The sequence below is a fragment of the Siphateles boraxobius genome, unplaced genomic scaffold (genome assembly GCF_051911475.1).
Source record: "Siphateles boraxobius isolate OS27281-9 unplaced genomic scaffold, OSU_SipBor_1 65, whole genome shotgun sequence".
Lineage (NCBI taxonomy): Eukaryota > Metazoa > Chordata > Actinopteri > Cypriniformes > Leuciscidae > Siphateles > Siphateles boraxobius.
In genome coordinates this window covers 1,020,001-1,043,848 of record NW_027509192.1, presented here as the reverse complement: position 1 = coordinate 1,043,848, position 23,848 = coordinate 1,020,001, and the positions used below count along the sequence as shown (strand labels likewise).

The 23,848-nt window shown below is 36.4% G+C and overlaps 1 protein-coding gene across 4 annotated transcripts in view; it reads right to left on the bottom strand.

Moving 5' to 3' along the window:
* Positions 1-23,848, bottom strand: part of eps8l2 (EPS8 signaling adaptor L2) — a 44,399-nt gene that overhangs the window by 20,183 nt on the left and 368 nt on the right. The window contains exons 2-4 of one of the 4 annotated variants that reach the window (XM_077210090.1): positions 11,008-11,058; positions 9,885-9,931; positions 312-376 (exon numbers count right to left, since the gene is read on the bottom strand). In XM_077210090.1, the coding sequence (XP_077066205.1) occupies positions 312-376; positions 9,885-9,931; positions 11,008-11,042 (147 nt within the window). In that variant the 5' untranslated portion in view covers positions 11,043-11,058. Of the gene's footprint in view, positions 1-311; positions 377-544; positions 622-746; positions 850-2,179; positions 2,261-9,884; positions 10,143-11,007; positions 11,059-23,848 lie in introns of those variants that run through there. The other 3 variants (XM_077210091.1, XM_077210089.1, XM_077210092.1) reach the window with 3 other exon arrangements.

Below are 23,848 nucleotides of genomic sequence, written 5' to 3'. Positions count from 1 at the left end.
TTCTGCTGTGGTTCTTTCAGGTTGCAGGTGCATACAACCCATCAGTGCATTTCGACCAATTAAATTCCAGGATCAGAAATAGCCATTGCATAATGCAGATTTCAGATTGCGTTATCTCGGTTGACAACAGCTCAGATGGAGGTTAACACTGCCCTGACAAATCTGATCAGGTGACCTGATTGCTTTATTACAATATCAAGTAATCAGTTGAATCATGTTAAATATTAAACCAAACTCTCGGTGGTGAGGTTTAGCTAACCAACAAGCTTGGAGAGAAGAATCAGAATTAAAGAGTTTAGCATCTCACTCACCTGCACATGGTACTGCGATGTCTCTTGCATGATGACATTCGAGTTTGAGTACTTCTTTCGTTGTTCTGAAAGAAATGAGATGCAAATAAGACACACTATATTCACAGACTTCCCAGAGGAAAAAGACGCTATCTTGAGTTCCTCGTATGCAAAGTCATTTTTTGACAGACATTCATGCAACCAATATAAATACTAGTATAATAAGTTGAATGTGCAGACAAACACACTCTAACCTGAATAGTGCCACATTTTGGTGTAAGGAGCGTCTAGGTCACTTAAGCGAGAAGTTTCATGTACACGGACAGAAAAACTGATGAAACACCAGCATTTGCATTACAATCAATTCCATGAAACGCATCAATACAGTTAGCGATACAATGCTTGTTTATGAGTCAAAATCATATGAGATACAGGAATAAAAATTCTCACTCTTACCTTTCAAACCAGTGAATTCAAATTCAACTTTCTGTCTACAAATCTGCATTAACCATCTCCATTGTGTTAAAAACTCCAGCTGTAATGCTCAAACTGATGGACTTACGGACAGGAAATGTTCGGCAGTCGTGTTTCGCCTGCCTCTTTTATGCGAGGTCAAAGGTCAAGCCATGTAACATGTAAACCCTTCCTCCCCTCTGTCAATGACTTCAATATCATATCACTGTTTGTTTTACAGCAGTCCTATAAATCAGCTCAGTGCTGCGCGTTGCACGAAACACTCAACCTCCAAATTTCAGTGCCCATATGTTGCTCTTTTATTGCTTTTCATTGGTATCTTTTGCACAGTTTGAGACATTCTTGGGATCTCTTCTGACATCTAGAAGAGAAACATGATATGATCGGGGTCTTAGGCAACACTTGAAGACTACAGTAAATGACTCAGTTAAGGTTTAAAAGGCATTTAACAGACATATTAAGTTTAGTTCAAGGTTAAAGCGCATAATCAAAGGCCATTCTCTCTTGAAAACATGTTTTAGTTCAGGCCTATGTTTATGGTGTTCTTCTAAGTTCTAGTTATAGAGTTGTAGTTCGCCGTAAGAATAATGATAACAAAGTTATGGCGTGTTTAAAATAGTTACAGAAACACCGGACATGATGTCATGGGGACTGAATGTTTTTGAGGGTTTTTCTCTCTCACTGGTTGATTCATTCAGAAGCCGATCAAATGTGATATTGGAAATTTGAATGAATCACTTCAGCCTCTGACTAACTATACGGGGAAAATAGTGATGGAATGCCAACACGAGTTTATGTACAATAGCCTATATTACCATTATTGGCGCATTTAGACTTTTTCTGACTAATATTTATCTTAATTACTTAATTATAATATCTATTATTATACATTATTTTTTATTTGTTTTTATATTATTCTTTAAATTAAGAATAATCCAGTCTTCATCGTCACATGATCCTTCAGAAATCATTCTAATATGCTGATTTGCTGCTCAAGAAACATTTCTGATGATTATCAATGTTGAAAACAGTTGTGCTGCTTCATATTGTTGTGGAAACCGTGATCTATTTTCTTTCAGGATTGTTTGATGAATAGAAAGTTCAAAAGAACAGCATTTATTTGAGATAGAAATCTTATGTAATATTAAAAAAGTTTTCCCTGACACTTTTGATCCGCTGAATGCTGAATCTGAAAACAGTACACTGTCTCATATAAAATAATATTTGATTTGATGTTCATTTTTTTGCACCAAAATAATATACCATTATTGCACTTATACAGCCAAGCAAAACGAAAACACATTTTGGCGTGCCAATAAAGCACATTGCACTGAAACTGAATTGAGAGATAGTGTGAGAGAGGGTCATCGCCCTGCGCGAGTCTCTGGGGTTAAATGACCAGAGCTAATCATTACCTCTAAATGAGCACATGTTCTTATCAGCTGCTTTACGGGATCACATATCAGAGGTACATCTCTCATAGCCCCTCCTCCATTTATCTCTCTCTCCATCTCTCCAGGAAGTCTTCTTCACACTCTTTTCTCTCTTCCTGTTGGATGGAGAGAGTCGAACGGTTTGCACCACGGCATCTTTGTGTAAGTCGAGCTGCGTGCATGTGTTATTCATGTCTGACATTTACTCCAAACGCTTCACAGCATGTCGACAGCTCACAACCAGCGAGATCTAAACGCTGCATGGGACCGCCTCCCGCCTCTCACAGCAGAGAGGGATTCTGGGTCTGGGATAATTGTGCTAATTTAACACTAGCGATTAAACTCACACCTGCAGTTTACCTGAGATGAACCTTGTCGATCAACTTTTCTGGAAACTGGAGCGCCACCAAAGAAAAACATCTTTGATATCTTGACTATATCTCCTAGACTAAGCTTAAATGGAGGTTTAGTCTTTCGGCTAAATTTAAATTTAAATTAAAGCTAAGGTCTCAGAAGTGTCTCAAACTGTGCTCAGATACTGTACCAAAGCCTCCCATAAAAGTTAGAGATATGAATATGAACTCAAACATGAGCTGCTATCTACTTTCATTTTATCCTGTTCACGTTAAGAACGATAACTGTAACGATAAAAATAGTTTTAAAAATCGTTCTAAATATTAAAGAACATCAAAGTTCACACCACAACTAGCGATAACGGCACAGAGGAATGATTTCGTTGGAATCACTTTCAGAGCGATTTTTTTCAGCTGATTAACGATAAAAACATTGACAGCCAATCAGAATCCATCCTGCTTTAAAGAGCTTGAGCATTTAAAGTGGCAGAGGACAAAACTGCAGCGCGCTTAAAATAAAGTGAACGATATCGTCCACTGACAGTAATATAGTTACAGTTATTCGTTCTTGGTGTGAACGGGGCCTTAACTGTGCAACTCATTTGACACTATTATTATTTTGCTTAAGGAATTTCAGGAAAAACTTCTAACATCTAACTAAGAAAGAGCAACTTTTGAGCAGTATTTTACTTTTGCTAATAATGTTATTTATTGTAGATTTTAGGTCTACCTGTCACATTTCTTCTCCTAACAGCATTTACACTTAGGTTTCAGCACTTTACAACATATAAACTTCAGTTTAAACTAGGGGTACTCAGTATCGGTATTGCTCCGATACTAGCAATATTTGCCCGATCGGGTATCGCCAGACGAGACCATTCAAATCCGATCCGATATTGTAGCCTACGAATGTTATTGTTATACAACACAAAAGGCACAAAAACATTATAAAGCACTATAATGTTTTCGTGTACTGTATTCCAAGATTTCTGAAGCCATTACATATAGTTTAATGTGAGGTACAGATTTAAATCGTTAAATTAATCTTCACCTAAGTGCTTCCCTCCGCTGCGGCTGTCAGTCATTCTCAGCACTCAAACAGCGCGTCGCGCTCGGGTAAAACAGTCAAGACGATGAAACTCTCTCCAAGATGAGTCAATGTTTCTATTATTATACTGTAGATCTGTAGATAAAGGTCTATGGTTTGCATAAAAGGACTTTAACGTGCTGGAGTTTCACATGTTACTTTCAACTGGGTGTCTGTTAGATCACAACACAACTCCTCAGTGATCACAACACTGGAGTAGAGAGCGATATACAGTAATTGCTCTTCACACGCACATTACCTGAAATTTAAAACTGTTAAAAGGCTCAAACTAATGAATAAATAAAGAAATATATGTATATCTTACTTTTGTGCTTTGAACTTTTCAATGCGACGCGCTGCGCGCCGTGACTCCATGTTGCTTCGAGCGCATCATTCTGCGCACGGGATTGGTTTCGTGCCGCTCTGAATTGGAGCCTTTCATATTACAATACTTTTGTGCAATGGCAGTTTATGGATAGCCTTAGTTGTTCTGTCCAATCTATGTATCATATGTTGCTGCTTCATTAAAAAGTTGCGCTTAAAATTTTAAAATAAATGTATTTTAATTATATAGTATATATTTTGTCTGTATTGTTTTACAAAGTAAGGAAAATAATGTTTAAGTCAAGCTTTGATGCCTTTAACAAAAGAATAATCCCAGTCTCTTCCCCACAGTGAGGCATACAGATACAGTTTATTAGGTAATTTGGCACTGTTTTTTTAATTATTATTTTAGTATTGGATCGGATCGGTATCTGCCAATAGTCCCAGGTATCGGAATCGGTATCGGAGGCAAAAAAAGCGGATCGTGCCACCCCTAGTTTAAACAGGATGAAAACATAGCCTTCAGTTGAAAATCTCTACCCTGGAAACCTTTGACCCTCAAACACAAACATATTTGCACACTCTCTCTCTCACACACACACACACACCGTTGTCCTAACATGACTGCTCGAGGTCAAGTAACGCTATCTGTCTCACCTCTCTGTCACTCAGCGTCTCTCACCTCTGCGCGTCTCTCACCTGTCTCTCTTTCACAATATACACAACTGTCTTTCTCTGTTTGGACTCCTTGATGAAGCTTTGGAACGACATGAAGAAGATATTGTCTCTTTTTATGAACTATCCCTTTAACAAAACACTAATTTGTTTTATATACTCTATTATTCAGTTTAAGTTTTTAAATCATTAGTATCTTCTGCTCACCAAGGCTGCTTTATTTGATCAAAAATAAAGTAAAACAATGAAATATTTTTAAAATGTAAAATAACGGTTTTCTATTTGAATATATATTTGTAAAAAAAAATGATTCCTGTGGTCAAAAGCTGAATTTTCAGCATCATTACTCCAGTCTTCAGAGTCACATGATCATCAGAAATCATCCAAATATGCTGATTTGCTGCTCTAGAAACATTTTTGATTGTGTTGCTTAATATTTCTGTGGAAACTGCAATACATGTTGTCAGGATTATTTAATGAATAGAAAGTTCAAAAGAACCACATTTGTTTGAAATAGAAGTCTTTTGTAACATTACATATATTTACTGTCACTTTTGATAAATTTAATGCAATTGAAAATAAGATAACTAAACATTTTCTTGACCACAACAAGCCCTTTATGTTTCAACCACCTATAGAGAAACTTTTCACCCATTCCTGATGGATAAAATCAAGTCCTAACTAACAGTTGAACATCCCATTTCCCTCATAAATACAATCACAGAGGTAAAATACTCTACGTTGCAAATACAGTCTTGTGTCGAGCAAACAGGAACAGTCCAAATAAACTGCAACCATCCAGACCAAACCTGTCTCACAACCCCTCTGCGGCTCCAAGTGTCACCTGTTATGAAGCTGCCGTGCCAATCGGATACGGTGTCCCATCTGGACACAATTCAGGGAACGCCATCTGTTACACATGGACAGCAACAGACACACCTACAAACGTCCAAACACACACACACGGTGTCCTCTACACGTACAGTTTTAAAAGCACCATTCTAACATGCCCAGTAAACGCTCATATATTAAACCACAAGGGTGTCGCTTTGCAGTTGCAAATCTGTTTTGGGTTTTTGCTTACTGGAAATTTGAGTTGTATGGAGATACTGACCTCTAACTACCACAGGCAAAGATCCCAACCATCAAAAAAATCCAATAGAAAGGAAAACGGACAGAAGGTAAAGGCAAATGAGAGAAAAAAACGATTGAACGTATTACATTACTGTTTGCAGGAGTACAGGAGTCGAAATGCTGCCCTGAACATGAGAACAATCGGATGAGGACAATACTTCAACTGAATTGGGCTGAATAATGACACTATTGTCTTCTATAGAGCTGCTTCACAGCTGACGATTGACCAATTTATTGAACCAAACTGACTTGCGCTGAATGAGCTGAATAAATATTTTTGTTATCCCAGCTAACAAAAATGATCTGTTCTCATTTAAGTTATGAAAGTGTTATTGCTGAATGCTCTCTGAACGTTCAAAACGTCCAGTTTATTAAAAGTTTTAAAAGGTTATGCGAACATTCCATTTCATCATTCACATTATCAGAATATTACTTTGGAATGTTCTCTGAACCTTCGGAAACAATGTTAGATGAAGGTCCAGTTAAACGTTTCAAGTAAACAATCCATGAGCAATAAAATGATTATTAAAGGTCAGATATTTTTTAAACAAATGTAGGCTTCTGGGGATTGAAACTTCCCGGCCCCGAAAAGTTATTAAAGACATCGTTAAAATAGTCCAAGTGACTACAGTGGCTCAATCTTAAGTTTATCAAGCGACGAGAATACTTTTTGTGCACAAAAACAAACAAAAATAACGACTTTATTTCAACTATTAATTTCCTTCTCTGTGGGCCTCGAGTCAGTTCACTAGTGTAACAGCGCTAGCGCTTCTGTGTTGTACGTCAAACACATCACACAAATGACCAGCGTCGGCCAATAGCGAGCCTATGTGTGACGCACAACACAGAAGCGCTGTGCTGTTACACTAGTGGACAATTTTCATTTTTGGGTGAACTATCCCTTTAAGTTTTGTACGCATTGTCATGTCAATTATAATTAAATGCATTTAGTTTTATTGACCACAATATTATCATTGATATTTGTTAGAGAGGGGCACTTTTGATTAATTTTGAAAAAGGGCAGGGGCTCGAGCACCCAAAGCTGCCAAACACCCCAACCCCCCCCGCACGTGCCAGTGATAAGTGTGTGGGGGTTTGAAGTGCTCCTGTTCATTTGCATTGCATGAATCTAGTGATAGATGGGAGATTTTTTTGCATGTGCTGGTTTGCAGGGGGCTGATGGGAAGGGAAGATAAACCGAGGACTCGACACAACCAAACCACAAGAACCGATTTAAAGGCACGGCTTATCGCATATGAGCAAACAGAAATGTGAAACTTTGCAAGAGCATCAGGTTTGTGTGTGTGCATGTGTGTGTGGGTTTGAGCGCTCTAGGCAGGACTAAGTGTCATCCCATGGGTCATTGCCAGAGTGCAGAACACACAAAAAACATGCTGTGTCTCTTACGTAAGTCTCAGGTGCATTAATGCAGACGCACAAAAACAAACAGATGAATTGCACAAATCCTATAAAGAACATGTCCTAGTCATTTTCACCCCCAAATCTAAAGAGAGACAAAAGAAATTATATTTTGCATAAAGAAAATTAGGTTTATTTGTAAGGCCATTAAAATATTTTCAATTGTGACTTTTTTTTATTAAAGGGTTACTTCACCCCAAAATTAAAATGATCCAATTTACTCACCCTCAAGCCATCCAAGATGTAAATGACTTTCTTCTTACAGCCAAACACAATCAGAGTTATATTAGAAAATATCCAAGCTTTATAATGGGAGTGAATAGCAACTTAGATTTTGAAGCCCAAAAAAGTGCATCTATCCATCATAAAAGTAATCCATGGGGGTTAATAAAGGCCTTCTGAAGCGAAGCGATGCGTTTTTGTTAGGAAAATATCCATGTTTATACATTTATAAACTATAAAGTCTTTTATAAAGTCATTTAAAAACTACTGAGTCTAGTTCCGGCTAAAGAGTGACCTCTGACCCGATGCATGACGTAATGACGAACACGGAAGCGCAGAGGATAGAGCAAAACAAAACACTGTCATGAATTATAAGTCTAAAACAAGAAGTTTTAAAGAAAAATGTTCTGAGGATAAAAGAAGAGGTCACTTTTACCAAGTAAAATTTTGGGTGTAATACTCCTTTAAAGTCAATGCAAAATATGTTTTATTCTAATTACTGTAATGAAAAAATAATTATATATATTTTTAAACTGTATTTATTTATTTTTGATAAAAAATACATAAAATAAAAAAACATTTTGTCCTAGCAGCATGATTTTCATTGCCTGGCAGCATTACCCAATAGCAGGGAAAAAAAATCTAATGTCATGAAAGTAGTTTTTAAAATAGTCTTCGTTTTTCTTTAAGCAAAATTATTATTTTCTTCTGAATTTGAGAGTTTCATTCTCTTCTACATGTTCCCCTCTTTTACTTACTTTCTTTCTTGTTTTCTCAAAAGCTCAAAAGCCTCTTTTATGTGTATGTCAGACCGGGTCGAGCACACGCCCCCTTTTTCCAGACACACCCGACTGGGCACAGAGGCAGACTGTGTGTACATTTACACCGAGATGCACACCTCCGGAGACACACACACACACACACCTAGTCGTCATGACGGCAGGTGCATAATAAACACCCTTCTTCATGTGTTCATTTAAAGTTGTCCACTAGTCTCACTATAGAAAGACCATTTATGTCAATATAAAAATAGATATCTGCTTAAAGGTTCTTTATTGGCATCAAGGGTTCAATGAAGAACCTTTAACATCCATGGAACCTTTTTATTGGACAAAAGGTTCTTTATAGTAGGAAAAAAGTGTTCTTCACCCTAAAAAAAAAAGAGTTCTTTTTAGAATGTTTACCGAAAGGTTCTTTGCGGAGCCAAAAATAGTTGTTCTATGACATCACTGCAAAAACACCCTTTTGGAACCGTCAGAGAGTAATTAAAGTAAAATATTATGTAAAACCTGTCAGTCAAGACAGATCTGATTGGTCAAGTTTGCATTTAAAGTCCTTGTAAAATAAAAGTTATACACAAATCTGTGATCAAACATCAATTGAAGTCTATATTAATGCTTCAAAGCAAATCAGTAACACCAAAAGCAAAATTCACCGGAAGTAAATCGTTCCCATTATAAGTGATTTGTCTGTCCCTCATGACCTCAATAGTGTGAGGTCCGTCTGAAATGTCCTTGCACACTCATTTGATAGGCAAACATCTGATTGTTGTGATTTAACTGAATCGCAGCGAGGCTTGTGAGCACTGTGAGTATGTGTGTGTGATACGCATGCAAATGTCCTCCAGTATGACGCACACGTTTACATATCATACAGAGTGCCTTTTAAAGGAAGCAGGAAACAGGATGTGATGATATAGAAGGGGGAAGAGCCATACAAACACACACGCAATAAACCCCATCCATGCACAACTATGTCACAGGTAAACATTGGGACTTATTTATGTGATTTTGACAAGTAAAATTTGTTTTGTTGATCTTGAAACAACATTCCTGTCAGAAAATGTCAAATGTCCTTATCCTTACCCCTAAACCTTATCCTAGGTTATCCCTAAAATCAGAGGGAAATGACACTGATGTAGAAGGACCTAAACCTGGTTGTAAGCCTAAACTTGACATAAACTGTAAACATGTCCCTCAAATCTGATTGGTTGATTGGAATATTGTTCCAGGATAAACAAATATGTTCATCCAGAAACCTGTTGTACTTGGTGAAATCAGGTTCACCATTCAGGAAATACAAGCAGAACAAACAGAAGGCGCTTGCAACTCCAGTGTCATGGGTTCGATTCCCAAGGAATGCAAGATCTGATTAAATGTATAGCTTGAGTGCAATGTAAGTCGCTTTGGCTAAAAGTGTCTACCAAATGCATATATAAATGCAACATATAAAAAAGTATATATATATTTAAAAAATTAGTATTGGTTTGTTTCATAAATAAGGCACATTATATTTGATTTGACAGATAATTTCTTACCATAGCAACTTATTAAAATGTACAGAATATATTAAAGGTGCTTTTGGCTATTTTATTTGATCTATTTAAAATACTTTTACTTAAAGTTAAACAAATATTTTATTATTACTTGCTCACAGCACTTTTAATTTACAAATAAATGTGACGGTTACTTACCAAAGAGGGTCTTGGCACTGATCTTGCTGTCCGATCTGGCCACCCCACTGCAAAGAAGAGCAGATGAGGATGAGGAGGGTGGTGGACGATGCCTGCTCTTCATCGTTGTACAGTCTTTAGTTCTGATTGAAATGTTCTAGACGGCACACACTCGCTGCACTGGTCTAAAATGAACGCTGCATGGCACAGATTGTTTGAGACTGAGATCTACAGGTTGTGAGAGCACAGGCGAGCGAGGGAAAGGGTATGAGTGTGAGTGTGAGACACACAGACACACAGAGACAGGCTGTTTCCAACAGGGCAGGAAAGCAAACATTCCCAAACAGTGCTGCTCTGTTAACTTAGACTGTAACATACATACACGCACAATCTCACAAAAAAAAAAAATCACTAACTACAGGATGTTTGGCTAGGTGTGTGTAGGTCCCAAAAAAACATTAGCAAAAGCTGCGTTCATTTTACATGCATGTAATGCCAGAAACATGTTATTTGAAAGTATGCAAAATGCATTGAGCCAATGCACTGCAAGCTGTATTTAACAAGAGCATGTCCTCTTGTGCTTCGTAAAATAGCTTACTATGCAAGTTATTAGTTTGAAAAAGTAACAAACATAACATGAAAAGTAATCATAACATGAAAATAATTAATTAAATTAACTACAATAAAAAATTTAAATATATATATATGCATGCAAAAATACACCAAAAATTGCTTGTCTTCGTATTTATATAATTCAATGTTGAATAGTCTGATTTAAAACGTTACATTTTTCTATAATGTGACATTTGCAGAAAAAACAATACTAAAACTGTATTTCTACAAATAAATATGAACAATTAAAAGTAAAAATAATTACAGCTGAACTGATTTTGAAAATCATCTAGTGAACTACAACAAAAGCTTAGTACTCTAGGGGGCGATATGGTTTCCTCCGAATGTCTGTTCTATTAAACCAGGTACGGTGTAATCCAGGTAACTAGATAAAAAAACTGTTGCTCCATTTATTGACCATGCATTGAGTACTTGCATTGTGTTATGAATTGCGACAATATATTAAGTTGAGCTTGCATAGTTAGAAGCTTCTCCATTCACGTAACTGTGTGTATTCGAGCGCGAGACTTACTTGCTTAGTTTTGTTGGGGTCCCCAAAACATTCATGTTCTACGACATCCACCTGTAACAGAGAGCGAGACAGAAGAATACAGGGTCACTGACACCAAACTTCACAGCAGGAAATGAAACATAAGGCACAGCAATTACAGTAAATCCCTGTATTTTGTACTATAATATCTCCCTGAACTTCCCACAGGTTGTGTCTGACCTGTATGAATTGTGCAGTAATACACTAATGACTCTTAATTAGAATTATTTGAGGTTGGTTAAGACCTGCGTCATCACTTTGGCCTCTTTAAATTGTCACAAATTGCAAGCTTACTTTGTCTTAATCTCTCGCTAAACACCAAGCTATTTTTGTTTGCCACGTCTCCACTTCTCTCTTTCAAAGGCCTTTCCATTGTTTCTTTCTTTCTCCGTCCTGGCCACTGTGAATAATTCATCTCTGTGTGACTCTTGAGGCACATGACTTCTTTGAAGAACGGTAAATGTATCAAACAGAGCATGAACCGACGACTGTCTGCATCCTGTCTGCAGTTTGCTCAACTCTTGAACAATAAATACGTCATTATAAACAAACAAGTCATTCCAAACAAATGGAGGTTAAAAAAACATATTCTAATCACTCCAACACAACTTTAAACTATCAAGTTTTCTTAATTTGAGTAGAACGTTAGCATCATGTCTTTCAGAATTTTACAACAACTTTAAACTCATGACATCAAAACTGAAGTTTTTTTGGCTTTTAGTTTGAAAATGTTCGCCTTAAGGTTGTCTATAAGTTAGTGTGCTCCAAAACAAATGACAAAATTCGCATTTAGAAGATATAAGCGTTTAAGACTTACAGTCTCTCACTTCCACCAATATGGATCAATGATTTTGATGACATCGTGGTGCCCTTCAGCTTTTTTTTTCATCAGATTCTGTCCAATCAAATGATCTCTAGAATCTGAAGCTCCGCCCCCTACATTATAAACAGACGTTGAAGCTGCGGCTGAAATCGGTCACTTGTTTAAACATTTACTATTTTCTACATGGTGAATGGCACATAGTGCACTATATAGGGGATAGGGAACGATTGAGATGATTTGAAATATGCTTTCCATTCGGGCGAATAAAGTCTGGTTTTACGTTAGTGTCACGCGAACCACCGCAGCTCCGGTCCAGAGACACGATGCAGTAGCACAGAGCGGATCATATGCGCGAGTCTGCGCAGATCAGAAAACGTATAGGACCCATCTGAATTCTACACAGAATGCTGTATTTTGAAGTGATATGAAGGAGATTAGGAGGAGAAACATTAGAGATTAGGAGGAAACTGCGGCTTTATCGAGCTCAACAGCTCTGACTGAGCCGTGGTATAAATGAAAAGCTATTGGCTATTTTTTTAAAGGGGTGGAGCTGTTCAATATACCCCGCCCTGTCTTCCTGTTTCAGTGGAAATTACATCAACACACTGAATAATGCTGCGCGTTTCAAGGGAGTTCAGCGGGACTTTTTAGACTTACCATCCACATTATTTGAACTATTGAAATCTAAAAACTGATTAATTAAAGAATTATTAATCATTGTCGAAGTGGAAAAAAATCCAACAATCGTTTTTCTCATCTCATTGTGAAAACATGCATAAAATACTAATAACATCAAAAGGACGATTCAATAACATTTTAGGAACATTTAAAAACATATGTTTATACAACGTTAGCCCAAGCATTTACTATTACAGTCTTACACTGTAAAACTTTTTAAAAGTTGTAAATAAAACAAAGATTATTGAAGTATGTTTTACTCAAATCATGTTTAATTCAATGTTACTTGCCATTTCTTTGTAATAATCTGCGTCATTTACAAGCAATTCCTTTATCAAATGTGTGGAACGCTTCACTAAGCCTGTTTTAACACAGTGCTCGGGGTGTGATGAACCGCAGTGTTGTTTTGGTTGTATCTGCGCTGCTGTCCGCTGTCCCGTAAAGATGCTGGAACAGACAACAGCAGGCTGGCAGCCCAGCCTGAAACAAGACCTGTCTCTCTTCCGGACACACACATTTTTCAAACAACTAATTAATTACACACTCTGAGGCTTTACACACAAATAAACTCCCTGGCTCTGCACTTAAAGGATTAGTTCACTTTTAAAAAAACTTTTGCTGATAATTTACTCACCCCCATGTCATCCAAGATGTCCATGTCTTTCTTTCTTCAGTCGAAAAGAAATTAAGGTTTTTGATGAAAACATTCTAGGATTTTTCTCCATATAATGGACTTCATTGAGTATCAAACTGTCCAAGGTCCAAATGACAGTTTCAGTGCAGCTTCAAAGGGCTTTAAACGACACCAGACGATGCATAAGGGTCTTATCTAGCGAAACGATCGGTCATTTCAAAAATAAATAAAAAAAGTTTAAGTTTTATAAGCACAAATGCTCGCCTTGCTCTGTTCTGTGATGCACGTTCGTGACTCTCCTGTTCGAACTCGTTCATCAAAATGAACAAATCTTTTTTCGAGGCATTTCGTTCATTCAAGGCATTCAACAAACGAAATGACTCGAAAAAAGATTTGTTCATTTTGATGAACGAGTTCGAACAGGAGAGTCACGAACAAACTTTTTTATTTATTTTTGAAATGACTAATCGTTTCGCTAGATAAGACCCTTATGCATTGTCTGGTATCGTTTAAAGCCATTTGAAGCTGCACTGAAACTGTCATTTGGACCTTGGACCGTTTGGTACCCCATGAAGTCCATTATATGGAGAAAAATCCTAGAATGTTTTCATGAAAAATCTTAATTTCTTTTTCGACTGAAGAAAGAAAGACATTGGACATCTTGGATGACATGGGGGTGAGTAAATTATCAGAAAAAGTTTTTTAAAAAGTGAACTAATCCTTTAACTGTGCATTCTGGATCACAGAGGAACCTTTGCATGCATGTGTGTGTGTGTGTGTGTGTGTGTGTGTGTGTGTGTGTGTGTGTGTGTGTGTGTGTGTGTGTGTGTGTGTGTGTGTGTGTGTGTGTGTGTGTGTGTGTGTGTTTATAATAATATGCATTTGAAATCTATAGAGAAGAAAAAAAGTATATCCACCCTAAATAAAAGGTTAGCGGGTCTGAAATGTCATTGTATAATTCACACACTGACCTCAATATCATCAGCTGAGTTGATGTGAACTATAGGCTAAAGGAGACTTGCTACGAAAAACACGTACACTCAATCATAGCAGTATATGCCCGTCATAAGTATAACCATGAGTCACTTTCAGAATGAGATGAGGATCAACATAATAGGACTTTGAACTTGTGTTGCTGGAGTCAACCTGCTTTTAAAATCCTTGGGGAATGTGTGTCAGAGGTACATGTGACAAGAGGGAATGTGTGACAGTCTGACGGATTACTGAATGAAATGATCATTTGCTCATCCACATGAACTGGCTTCAACGTGTCATCTCATTTTATTGTTATGTTTGGAATGTCATGCAATACTACTATTTCTACAGTATGCAGAAATGAAAATTTTGTGCATGCATGTAATTACTGGTCCAAAACAGTGGAATAGTCTTCCTGTATCTTTAAGACTAATATCCACAGAGTCTGTTTTTAAATCTAAGATAAAAACATACCTGTTTACACTGGCTTACAATTGTCCTTGATTTTTAATGTTGAATTGTTAAATTGGTGTTTCTGATGTTAACTCCCTTTATCATTTGCTTTGCGGTCGGTCTTGTTTTTAAGATATCTATTCTGTTGTCAAGCACAATTGCCAACTACTGTTGCTTTTATTGTGCTATATAAATAAAAGTTGATTGATTGATTGATTGATTGATTGAATGAATACCTGGAAGACCTAAACGTGTAGTATACAACCAGAGCGGTAATGGATCCCACAATGTATTTTCAGTATAATGAATGAACCGAAAGCAAAAGCACCTGCAATTTTCAACAAATCCTCATTTACATAAAAATTGGATCGATATGTGTATGCAATGTAATGATGTCATGTGACGACAATGCAGTAGTTGTTTGAAAAGTTTACTATGGTACACTACCTGCTGTTTTGCATGCTATTTTTAAAAACATCAGACACCATGCAGTACACAATACACAAGAAGTAGTATACAGACACAGTCTGCAGAACCTGATTTCACCAAGTACAACAGGTTCCTGGATGAACATCTTTGTTGATCCTGGAACAATATTCCAATCAACCAATCAGATTTGATGGACAAGTTTACAGTTTATGTCAAGTTTAGGTTTACAACCAGGTTTAGGTCCTTCTACATCAGTGTCATTCACTGGTCATTTCCCTCTGATTTTAGGGATAAGTTATGGGTAGGGTCAGGTTTATGGATAGGGATATGGTTAGGACTTAATTTTCAGACAGGAATGTTGTTCCAGGATCAACAAAATATGTTGACTCAGGAATGCGTCTAACTCAGCAAAATCATGACGTGTGACATAGTCTAGTCTTAGTTTGTGATGCTGATGCTCTCCATCAAAATAATTAATTTTGTGTGTGTGTGCATGCTTAAAATTGTCCCCATATGAAGGCTTAATCTGACAAAAATCCACCTTTTGTGGTCCTCATTTAAAAAAAATTTTTTTTTATAAAAGTGAGTAATTCCCTGATTTTTCCCTAAAAATGCAAAATTGTCTTTTACAGGAACACTTTAAATCAGTGGTTCTCAACTGGTTTGGCCATGGGACCCACATTTTCCCATGGTCATTGAGTCTCGACCCAAATTCTTAGTAATTTGAACCAAGCAAATATATTTCTAAAAAACATTTCATACACGCATACCGTCTCTCTTTACTTAACATACAAATAAATTGTAGGAATATCACTAACACTGATTAATAAACAATACAAGGTATGGATGTTAAATAAACTAGTTTTTCTTAATAGTTAATATAATAGTTGTCCTTTAAAATTAAAGCATCTACTACAGAATCTGTAAAAACATATTGTTCTTGATAATGTAAGTCGCCATTATTATGATCAATGTTCATTTTGGATTTCTGAACTACGCATTTGTTAGAACCTTTTTCCTAGAGTTAGAATAGTAGTTTATGCAAATTCCTTATTAATCTTTCAACAAATACTTAATTAACTTGCTGAGGAAGGTTTAAAAAATGTATTTTGGTTGAACAAACTGTAAAACTTTTAAGTTTAAACTAAAAAATGCTTAGCAGCTGGTTGCATTACTTTTCTAAGCTAACTCAAAAAACTTTGCAGTGAAGAATTTCAGTTAGTAAGCTTTATGTTTAAAACCTTTATGCAATAAAATCAATAAAGGTCTATGGTATGTCCTTATTTAGATAGTCAAACGTGTGTGTGTGTGTGTGTGTGTGTGTGTGTGTGTGTGTGTGTGTGTGTGTGTGTGTGTGTGTGTGTGTGTGTGTGTGTGTGTGTGTGTGTGTGTGTGTGTGTGTGTGTGTGTGGAAATGACTGCCTTTGTGAGACAGATTGCAATGCTCTGGTTTACTGCAGCACATCTCAATGACACAGCTGCGCATCCAGAGCTTGTAATCTGTGGTGTATCTCTTATCGTGTTTATTCATTGGCTGTAATTAGGATGATATCTGGTATCACTGGAATTGTTCAGAGAAAACAAAACTGATGCTATGAACCTAAACATTTCAAAAAAGTACCACGAAACTGTCCGGTTACTGTCTGTTGTTTGTCAACATTAAACATTTACTTGAACGGCACTAAAACGAGAAGTGTATGTTACCAGAAAAAGGATTCAGTAATGCTCTTTTTAGCTTCACTTTCCAATGCTTTAGTTCCTAGTCAAAACCAAATAAAGGCAAATTACCATTCTTTGTTTTTACATATTGAACTGATAATCATCGAAATGCTATTTTCCCCATTTGGTCGGTATTCAGAGACATCTGTGTGTGAAGAGCCTTTAACTTTCACTCATCAAATGTTCTCACTGTCATCCACACACACAAAAAATCAAATATAGTGCAAACAATGGTTTACTTCCAATATATACTTTGATTTACTTTCAAATCATCTTGTGTCAATAAATGCCAGCTACTGTCGATTGTTGCTTTACGACTGAAAGCAATGTCCATCATCTGTCCATTACCTGTCCATTTAACTCAAAGAGAAAGAACTAGACAAACACACACACACTACAACAGATCACTTAAGCCAGACAATAAACCGCCTGCTTTGACCAATCACAGCGTTCGGCATTACAGTCAGGCTACAGGCGACTTAGAGTCACACAAACAGTATCAGTTGAGTCCCTTTGCAATGATCTGAAAGCTGTTACATCAGTGAAATCCTGAACCTTAAGCAAAGTGAAAAACAAAGGCCGTTCTCAGAACAACACACATATGTAAGCTCTGAGCATAAGCATTTGTCTATGTAAAGATTCTATCAGTTTCATACAAACACATAGCGCACAGAGGATTTTTACACCTACCTCCGTTGAACACAATAGTGTGCTATTCAGGGCTCAGATCGATATGAAACCATAAAGTGCTGGTGTGATTCCAGTAAGAATCCCATAACTCCATGGATTTTCTACAGGTATAAGCATGATAAAACTCACTACATAAATAACAGGGAACGTTCTCAGAACTTTAGCTAACATTCTGGCAAGGTTCTCTTAAAGTTATGTACAAACGTTCTTCTAGTAATGTTAACAGAACATTCATTCAAAGTTATGTGGTCTATAATAATGTTCTCAAAATGTTAGCACAAAAACATGATCTATAGGCTACATCATTCATGGAAATTTTTTTAAATGTTGCCACTTGTTTCAGAATGTTCAGACAACATTCCAAAGTATCAATCTCATAATGTTTGCAAAATGGAATGATCTCTTAACATTCGCACATCCAATTTAAAACTTTTTTAAAACATTTTTTAAATATTATTTACTATATTAAACTATACTATTATTATCTAAAAGGTTTATAGTAACATTTTTAAAATGTCATTTCTTGTTTCAGAATGTTCAGAGAACATTCAAAAGTAACAATCCCATAACGGAATGTTGCCTTAATGTTCACAGAACCAAGTAAAAAAGTATTTTAAAAAACATTTCAAATCTTTAGAATGTTCAAAGAACATTCAGAAATGACATTTCCATAACATAATCGGGACGTTAGCAAAATGTTATAACATATTTTTGATAGCTGGGTACAAGACAATGCGTTTCACATTCACCACCTTTAAAGAGTTGTCACTAAAAATGCTAAAGATTAAAAAGTAAAGGTAAGAAAAAAAAGATAGCCGTTCTCCAAAAAGATATTATTATGCAAAAAATATATAGTGCCTCACACCTGCATCATAGGTGTGTTAAAAAAATAGAAACAATAGAAAAACTGCACACTACTCGAGTTTACATCACAAATATATTTCAATGAGCAACATTTCAGTCAAATCTGTGGACGGTCTGTATGTTTGGGTGTTTATAAAAATTATTTTACCCAAAAAAAACAACAGTTTCTGGTCCCCATTGACTTCCATAGAACTGTATGAAAAAAATACTATGGAAGTTAATGGGGACTATCCACTGTTTGTTTACCGGAATTCTTCAAAATTGTGATTCTTCTTTTGTGTCCAACAGAACAAAGAATCTATAACAGGTTTCGAAAAACTCGAGGGTGAGGAAATGACGACAGGATTTTAAATTTTTGGCTGAACTATCACTTTAAATCTTGTTCGGGTTAGTATAAAAAGGTGCAAAAACACACCACACTGGATATTATGTCATCTATTCAAAGGCATTTCCCACATCTCATGTTTTCTCAAGGTGAATTTAAATGGCTGCTCTCTTTAAACAAGGTTTATACAGACTTCACGCTCTTTGACTCAAATCCTGTGGTATTTGACACACCTGAGCGGATGAATGGACTGGCATTTTGAGGCCGTTCCAAAGTTTCCTCTCACAACGTCTCTATTTAAGGCAGCGTCACACACCTCCACCACTCCTGAACTAGTTTTTAACCCCAAGCGCTCATTGTTGGTTCCACCCACTCCACCTTTCATTTGGGTTTTAGCTTTGTTTGTCCAGGCTGCTTTGTTTAATGACCACAGTTTGCGTTTGTTGATCTGCATTTCTCCAGATGTACTCTCCTGTAATCAGGAAATTATTGCTTTAACTTCAAAACACATTATGCGATTGTGTCGACGTCATTAACAATCGCAGGAGACGGACGGACAAGTTTCACTTTTGATTTAAGCTTCATATTTTCACATCTCATGAAGTTTTGAGCCAAAACAAGTGACTGAACCATGTCCATTCAACAACCTGATCTGACGCTTATCTATCACTGCATCAGAGTCCAGTTCCCATATCCGCTACACACCGCAAAACCTGCCAGGAGAAAATTGCATTGATCCAAAGTTGCTCTTTCATAGTTCAAGAGACTTAAATGAGAGTTTTATTTAAGCATCTAATTTTGTCTCCGATTTTCCTCCTAAAATGTTTAAGGAGAAATAAAATGTGAATTGTTGTCATAATGAGCTATAAAATGAATGTGAATACAGGTCTGACTGATTGAAGACAAATCTCAGTTTGAGACATGGTTGAGATCTCCACCAAGACACACGTGAGATCTTCTCCAACTATAGAGATGAAATAAAACTCTCCATTGGACTCTTAAAGAGCATCTGACACCAATCATAATTCAGGACTTTAAAAGTGTGTCATCATCGAGAATATCAGTGTTTACAGGCGGTGTGTGTGACGTGTCAACAACGAGCAAAGTCTAGAGTTCTTGAAAAGACATGTTAATAAATTAAAGACGATATTGTCAGCAATTCTCAAATTGAAATTGTTCCTTTTTAATACTAAGGAAACAGAGTCATTTCACAACAGTTATATTTGTACTCAAAAGTCAAAGATTCTCCCAATCAGGAGTCTCGCTGTGGCGGTGTCACGGTTGACCGGCTGTTCACCACAATGACGTTTCCATGCATGATAAACAAACATCAGCGTTTACAGCCCAAAGGAATCTGTGGGGATTTGGAAACGTGTGCAAAAATCAGGCTCTCGAGTCGAGAGTCTTGACAGACACATGTTCTTCATTAAAAAAGAAAAAAACATCTGCCAAGAACAACATGACAAGTTTACTATCGGTCGACAACAACTTTGTGCGCGTAAAAAAATATTTTTTTAATTCTAATTCAATTCCTGAATTTAAAATGAGGTACACTCTTAAAAATATAGGTTCTGTACTGCCATCTATGGTTCCGTTAAAACCCTTAGATAAAATAAGTTTATTCAAGTGTGCTATAGCCTACTTCTTTTCGACTAAAAGATAAGTATTCTTTAAGTATACACTTTATATGCACTTCTCAGAAATATACTTAAGTACTTGACTTATGCTGACAGAAAAGTATAAGTATATTTGGCCTATACTTGTACTTAATCTTTTGATCGAGATATACTTAAAAGTATGTATACTTGGCTTAGTTATGTTTACTCTTTAGATTGAGTAGCCTATTTAAGAAATATTTTCACATAGTTTTACTTATAAAAGTAAAGTCTTTTAAGGCCTATAAACTTAAATTGTTTCAAAATATAGATTTTTTAAAGAAAACAAATATGTTCCTAATTTTTAGTATGTGAATTTTTGTGTAGGGTAGGATAAAAATGTAGTTGTGTACTCCAAGTTTACTACTGTTACACTTAAAATATACTTATACACTAAAAAGTGGGCAAATTTAGTCCCAAGTTGAATTGAAATAGTACACGTACTAGTGCATTGATATTAGAATACTAACTACATAAAGTACACCTAAAAATATACTTAAACTTTACTTAAGTATGCTTAATAAAATTAAATGGAAGTATACTTGTTTTGTTTTTGGTAAGGGGAATCTTTAACATCCATGGAAACTTCCTATTCTACAAAATGTTCTTTATAGTGGAAAATGTTCTTTTGATTATTAAAATGCTCTTCACACTAAGAAATAAAAAAAAAAGGTTATTTCAGGAACTGTTCACTGAACGGTTCTTCTGGAAACCAAAAATGGTTCTTCTATGGCATCACTGTGAAAACTTGGAACCATTTTTTGGGGTATTTAATTTAACTAAATCTAATTTCATCAATTAGAATTAGAAAATTAGAATTTAAGGCAGCAGAATTAAAACAGAATGAAACTAAAGGAAATAAGTGTAGTGTTTTGTTTTTAATTGTTAAAATTTACTCCATTAATTTTAATTATTTATTGTAACTACATATCAGGAAATGGGCAAGATGAGTCACAATTAATGATGCAATTATGTGTTTTTGTGTAAGTAAGAAAATTCCTGTTGTATGACTTTGCTAAACTTCTCTGAATTGCAATTCACTAAATTCATCTTCCTGTCATTCCACTTCAATTATTGTGATCAATTCAATGTAAATCAATTCAATTCAAATTCCTACTTGTGAAACGGAACTGAAAGGCGCTTTCTAACTCTAAATTGTGCTTAACTTGATCGACAGTCACTGAAACATGCATGAAGCCAAACCACACATACACAAACACACAGAACTGTCACATCTGAACCTGTGAATATCTTATTACCAACTTGGTTTCCAAGCAAATGTGCAACAACAAAACCACCCACGTTCAGAAAGAGTCATCGCCGTCTTTTGACGGGCAACATGATATGTCGTTTAGTTTGCTTTCACTTAGGTGACCGAGCAAAAACAATCAGCCTCTGATGGGAGCGTCTTCGATTCGGCTGCTCTATTGTGCATTGTGCTCATTTTTAAGCATCGTCGATTCAGTAAATGGATTCATCGATGTGGGAGGAATGACAGCGATTAATCAATTAAACGTTTTGTGTGACCTCAGCCAGTCTGAGCCCAGGCCTGAATAAACCAGAGATCTGTGCGAGCTTTAAAAGCTCTAAACAAAAACGTCAAGCACCCATGACCATTAAGCTCACCTTTATTGACTTCAGTAAATGATGTAATGCCTCCTCAAACAGATGTGCAAATGGAGATAATATCAGCAGGACCTTTACCCTGCAGGGGTGAATTGGCATTATAATATGAATCATGAGCAAAAAGCCTGAGTGCCAGCTAAAGGCTTTTATTCCCCACCTGTAATGATAATGATGGTTTTCTGTGAATGATGTGTGTTTGTCTCGTATTGTGATCGTCGGGTAGCAGAAGGACAGATCAGAGTAACAACAGCGACGTTTGTGTCGCTTGTTTGCCAGCTTGATCCCAGATGGAAAGGTAAAAGTTTAGATTTGTGATTGATGGAGGACTCTCACTCGGGTCATTGCTGTGCTTTGAAAATGTGGTCACGTCCACCTGGAACTGATCCTGATTCATAAATGTTTTTCAAAGGAATATAAAAACAATACAACACGTGACATATCTGATTATCATTCTAAATATTGTCAGTCAACTAGTACAACAACATGCAGTATAAGTTGCAAAGCCAGACAAATATGGAAAGAATTATATCACTGATTCTTGAATACTAGTGTAACGGAGGCAAGCTGAGAGATGTGTGTGTAAACCTCACTCCTCTGGTCTCCACACTCGCCTCCTACGCCGGAGACCCCGGTTCAAATCCCACTCGGAGCGGGTCAGTACGACTGGTTATAATAGGATATTATGCTCTTAAATATAAAGGTTTGAGGGTTTTTCGCAGCAATAGAAGAACCATTTTTGGTTCCCAAAAGAACCTTTCAGTGAACAAATTATTATTATTTTTTACAATAACACAATAGTGGTACTGGTATCACATAACAGCACGTACGGCCAAATATTATCTTACAATCTTTGGATCAGTTCTTAAAATATATTTTTTTCTTTACTAAACAGGGCAAATTAACATGAGAGCGCAATTCCATAAAGGCGCTGATGGGAGTGTAAAGTTCTGCGCGTGATCTACTGATGACGTGCAAATTAAAGAAGACACTCACAGTCATTTCCATAATGAGCAACTCAAACTCAAACAGAGAATCTAGTTTCTACTATATATGAGCAGCCCAAATTTGCGTCTGGTTTAAGACATGGTTTTTTGGACGGTAAATAATGGCGCAAATACCGGTAAATTATAGCGCAAACTTTAGTAAATCCCCTTGCGTGTTTCATTTAAATACCCTCCTCCAAAAATGTTGCATATGCAAGGGAAACTCCAACAAATGCATATGCAATAAGATCAGCCACAAAAATAACCCTGTCCACGCCTTTTCAGCGCTAATTTTAGGCTACACTTGTGTGTCTTTAGTAAATCCAGACACTAGTTTTTAACGCCAAACGAGGCTTTGCGCTGGTGCACGCTGTTAGTAAATCTGGCCCTTAGTGTGATGAACATTTAAAAAATCTAAAGGACCTTTTTCTAAAGAATCTTTTGAGGAATGGAAAGATTCCATGGATGTTAAAGGTTCTTCATCGAACCATCAATGCCACTGTGCACTGATTATATTATTTTATTATTTTGTTTAAATTGCTCAGAGGTGCTCACCTATGATTGCATGCAATAAATGAATGAATTGAGACCACAGGATGGTTTCAGAATGCTTTTTTGCTCCATCTATTGAATTTACACCACAAACAGACTAAAAAAAATGCTGCTACCATATTTTGGCATGCAAGGACCATTTCTTGCATTATGTTTGCTCTTGAATCAGTAATGAAAAGTCCACCATAATAAAAAACCCAATGTCACTGCTTGCCTTTAATAAACCACACCTAGACATTAAATATTAATATGACATAGCCTACACTATATTTATAAAGCCAAAATATAAACGTTGACAAAGTTTCATAGACGCATTTTAAGTACTTTAAGCCTTCACCAGCACCAATAACCAAAGGCACTCCAAGAACATTTGCACTTATTTGCGTTGCGTTCATATTTGTACAGAAACGCAAATAA